The following is a 5,000-nucleotide window of genomic DNA, read 5'->3' on the forward strand; positions in this document are numbered from 1 at the left end:
CTGTTTGCAATGGGTAGTTTGTTGCTTCCTTGAAAGGAACCTGAGCTGTTTGTGTTTACGAGTGGATTAAAGTTAAAAGGACAATCACAGGATATTTCTGGAGACAAGTCAGTGAAGAGAAGGAGACAGTTTGACGTCTACCATAAAGACCATACATCTTATTATCTTCATTTCTAGTCATATCTAATCACCCATGCAAACAGTGCTTTGTTTATGCAAGGCATGGAAATCCGTCCTTGTACATCAAGCAACCTGCACCATCAACTTCCAGGTAATAGCGTTTTATCACGTTATGTGTCACCGTACTGGTGTTGCAAAATGAAGAAACACTGGCCTTAATGGTTACCAAACAAGTCCTCTATGAATTCAATTATATTTGTCAGCACTTTCTCGCTGTGGCTGGTTACAATAAACTCGTAAAAAGGAACACCCTGCGAGCAGCGCCTCCTTTTGTATTTTTCTTTACTGAGGAGGAGAAAAGTAGGCTCTGCTCGAATCGCGTCAACTCTTTGAAGCCGCCGCAGCCCGAACTTCTGGACTAGTCAATCTTGTTTTCTCTCGTCAAACCGGTTTTTCCAGTGCGAGCGTCCGTTTAGTGACAAAACCGATGGTTATAATTGAGCCCGCTGGCATGAAAAACCAAGATGGCGGCGAGATCTGGCATATTAGGCTTGGGTTCGAGACTGTATCCTGGCAACATGCAGCGCATATTCAAAAAAGATCTTACTCGATTCATGCAGAGCCTTTCTCGAGAACGCCAAAATCGAGCAAGCAAAAGAAAGGCTCTGCTAGCACGGTGAAAAAGGACTGGTCAACTGTGAAAAACATGGGTCCACCAGTCGTCTTAATGACAGTATCAGTCTCTTGAAAAACTAATGCCTTTATCTAACCTAACCCCTCGAAAAACACCGTTTACTTCAACCAGTCAGTTATCATCTAATTTTGTCTGAATTTCAACCGGTTCGAATTAAAATTGTGTCTATCACCTCTTAAAAACCTTTCACCTTACTAATTCCTTGCATTAGTCTAAAACTAATTCTTTTGTTCGCTTAATTATCTCGCCTTCAAAGTCACTATTTTAGCGGCTCCCAAAAGGTGGGAAAAAAATTCTAACTGTAATGTGATCTACGATCGCGCACAAGTTCGAGAAAATGGTTTCATAGCGAGTTGAAATCACAGACTGCTCTAGTGGGATACCTGTAGTTCTTTGAAAACAGCGATGCAAAATCCGCAAAGCAATTTGTGACGTCAACCACGTACTCAACTCATTCCCTTTCAATGCCCGGTCATGGAGAAAACGATGACCACTTTTGCCGTCTTTCAAAGCGAATATAAAAAGTGAGTTTTCAATAAAAAGTTTGTAGAAACGAAAACATATATTTGGGGCAATTTCGGAGAATTAGTAAAGTTGAAACACACTCCTTTCCAAGGTCTCTCTGGAGGCAAAGACGAGCGACCCTGAGAACTAGGTTGAAGTGGAAAAGGTTGCTGGGATGATAGGCACTTTGTACTGTAAAACCTACTTGTCAGGCTTGACATCACGGTGAATAATTCCATAGCTGTGCAGATACTCAACAGCAAGGAGGGTTTCTGCAATGTAAGACCTGTTGAAAGACATTGTTCAATACATTAACTTTAAAATTGATCCGAAGTGGAAGTGATAATCGTAGTCAACGAATCAATCCGAGTGCTCCTTTTTGAGTCGAACATACGACAGTAACGATTACTACTTTGGATTCTCTACCACTCGACTATAGGAGACTCGTGGGAGATCGGACATTCAACTAGGTTCCGATGACAATTGTCCGTTTTATGACTCGAGGATACTCGGAAAAAATCCGAGTGCTCCTTTGCAGTAGTCGATTAACCTACGACCTCCCGATTACTACTTCGGATTCTTTACCACTGGGCTACAGGAGACTAGTGGGAGATCGGACATTGAACTTGGTTCAGATGACAATTGTCCGTTGAAAACTCGGGGATATTCGGAAAAAATCCGAGAGCTCCTTTGCAGTAGTCGATTAACCTACGACCTTTCCGATTACTACTTCGGATTCTTTACTACTGGGCTACAGGAGACTCGTAGGAGATCGGCCATTCAACTAGGTTCAGGTGACAATATAGTTTTTTCCCGAACTGTTCAACATCCCTGATCCACAATTGAAAAAGTATCATCTCTTTATTTTCATCTACTGGGGTTAACAATTTCCATCTCGACGTACGAATTTAATTGTTCTAAGACTGCACTTTGACTCCCTTGGGGAAAAAAGGCTGGACAAGACTCTGAAAATGGCCTGTTATTCAACTATTTCACCTTGCCAAATCCATTGGAAGCGGTCCCATGTTCTTCAGCAGTGACGCACAGTCCCCTCCCTCGACATACTCCATCACCATACACAAATACTTCTTTGTCTCAAAGCTGCACCACATGCCAACCACGAACGGATTTTCAGCAAACGTTAAAATGTCCCTCTCGGCAAAAACCTGTTGAACCTTGAACAAAGTAGAAAAAGTATTTGAAATTTCTATGCCAATACTAACACTGTTATCGTACGGTCATTTCCTTGGTAAGGCACTTTACAAGAAATATTAACAGACGACGTTGAAATTTATCTACTAACATCATTATGAAGAATGAAAATTCGAGTGCCAAAGTTATTACAGTGCAATGCGCCTTACCGTGGCCACCTAACAAACTTTTACATTGACAACTACCTGTAAATACGTCAACTCAACAACCCATGCAACGGTGTTCAACTTACAACTGTGCGAACTTTGCAAGGAGTCGTGACTGTCAATAAATTCACACATCCTGATTGGCGAATAACTTGTAAAAAAAATAAACTTTGTTAGGTGGTCACGGTAAGACGCGTCGCACTGTAAGAGAGTTGAGTTTTGACCATTTGAGAATAATTAATTACATGGCATTTTACGCAAATGTGCTAATTACGTGCCAAACTATTCTAATAGCACATTTGCATACAATTACACACACACGCGACCACCAAACTTTCAAGAATCAATTCTCTTAACGACTTTTACACCCAAACAAATTTTCATTCTTGTTAATGATGTTGGATGCATCAAAACGTCCAATAACTGGACTCCTCAGAAACTCGCCAGCTCAGTTGACAGTCATACTTGTATAACTGGTTCTTTTCCTAACTTTCCGGGTACATTCGATGCGAATGTTAAGGAGAAAACACTAAAATGTCTTTTTTTGCAGCGGTTACCATTCACACGCGCTCCTCGACGACTTTCTTTTTCATTTTTTGAAAATAAAGTTGGATGGATGTCAATCAAATGTTTCCATGACGAATTTGACTCCCGCCAAGTGAACAGGGCTATTGTCATGGAAACAACTGATTGACGTTCACCAAAATGTTGTTTCGAAAAATAAAACAAAAAGTCGTTGTAGGGGGAATGTGACTGATAACAGCTGTAAAGGTAACGAGACTAATTACTATCTCAACGGAAAAAAATGGGATTAGGTCCAATTGATTAAGCCATTCATAAATTTATCATAAAACATAAAAACCCCATTAATGCATCAGAATTCAGTTAGGTTTCTGGGGAAAGTTTGCGGATTAATGGTCACTTTGTGACGCCTACACCAAGGGTTGTGACTATCATTACGTCACCGAATGGCCCTTTTTCTTTTTATTATAATTCAGCTTGAAAGAGAGGTTCTGAGGACAAAGGCAAAGGAAAGTGGATGATATGCAAATATTTTTCACATTCATTCCAACGTCTTTCTATTGTTTTTGTCCTCACTGCCTCACTATCAAGCTGAATATTTGATATTTCGAAAATGGCCTGTTGAACATCCCTCTGCCTTACTGGAGAAAGTGGTCCACAAAATTGACCAATCAAAGTGTGCAAACAATCTGAAAGATAAGTAAAAAAGACTGCAAAACTGACACCCTTCAAATAAGATGAACGTAGCAATGACAACGATACCTGATTTCTGTGCAACATAAGCTGCTTGTTCATCTTCTTCATAGCAAAACGCATCTGTGTCTGCTTGTGTCTCACCAAGTACACAGCCCTTTAAGATCAAAATAATGATCATACTACTATTCAGGAGATTCCGAGTTCAACCTCAGCGTTATGTGTAAGATAAAACAGTAGTTTTAGCAAAATGCAAATTTCAGTGCAAAATTTGCCGTAGGCCGCAAACGTGATGATAAATCTGTTTCTCTCTCGACTTCTTGCTTTACGCCCGGCAGCGAATATAACATAGGGAAGATATCGTTGACGTCACCTATTGTCATTAATGTGGCCAACTAAGCCCGGGTTGCTCGAAGCATGGTTAGCACTAACCAAAATCCCTGATCATCTGCGATTTTCCACTCACAAAGTGGACTTAAACCATTTGCCTGAGAGATAATTTCCTCTTGCAATGCAAGCTCCATTCTTTTTCAGGCAGTGTTTACACGAACGCCGTTTCATTTGTAACCGTATCGTTGTTGTCGATGCTGTTACGCCCTCTGTTTACATGACACCGACCAAGGACCGTTGCAGAAACCGGGTTGATTTCAAAACCCTGCCAAAAGTGGAGCGTTTCCAAACGATATGGTTCAATTTCTCAAGTAAAAGGCGATTTTTGGCGCAAAATTTGCATTTTTCGATTAAAAATGGCAAATCGTCCACCTAGTGCAGCGCTCGCTTTTTCACTTTTCATGCATTTTCATCGAGAAGCGTACATATTTACATCTGTATGCTGTACTGTCTTCAAAAGCTTACCCATAGGCTCCATTGCTTATAAGCTTTATGTATTCAAAATCATCTTCTGTTGGGTTTTTGTCAAATTCTGTATTAGCAGTACTTTCATCTTTCTGCAGGTAAGAGAGAATCATCTGAAACTTAATACTGTTGTTGACTAGCATTAAAAGTCATTCAGAGTCAAAGGTTTAACATTTAGGATGGCTCTTCATGCAAAGATTCACTTTGAAGTCTTTCCCTGGGATACATACACTACTACACTCGAACAGGACCCA

General features: G+C 40.4%; 1 protein-coding gene across 1 annotated transcript in view; it reads right to left on the reverse strand.

Moving 5' to 3' along the window:
• Positions 1–5,000, reverse strand: part of LOC137974276 (microtubule-associated serine/threonine-protein kinase 3-like) — a 57,530-nt gene that overhangs the window by 17,674 nt on the left and 34,856 nt on the right. The window contains exons 16-19 of the mRNA XM_068821149.1: positions 4,747–4,838; positions 3,961–4,048; positions 2,315–2,493; positions 1,524–1,604 (exon numbers count right to left, since the gene is read on the reverse strand). Coding sequence (XP_068677250.1) covers positions 1,524–1,604; positions 2,315–2,493; positions 3,961–4,048; positions 4,747–4,838 — 440 coding nt within the window. The remainder of the gene's footprint in view (positions 1–1,523; positions 1,605–2,314; positions 2,494–3,960; positions 4,049–4,746; positions 4,839–5,000) is intronic.

The sequence above is a fragment of the Montipora foliosa genome, chromosome 10 (assembly GCF_036669935.1).
Source record: "Montipora foliosa isolate CH-2021 chromosome 10, ASM3666993v2, whole genome shotgun sequence".
NCBI classification, from domain to species: Eukaryota; Metazoa; Cnidaria; class Anthozoa; order Scleractinia; family Acroporidae; genus Montipora; species Montipora foliosa.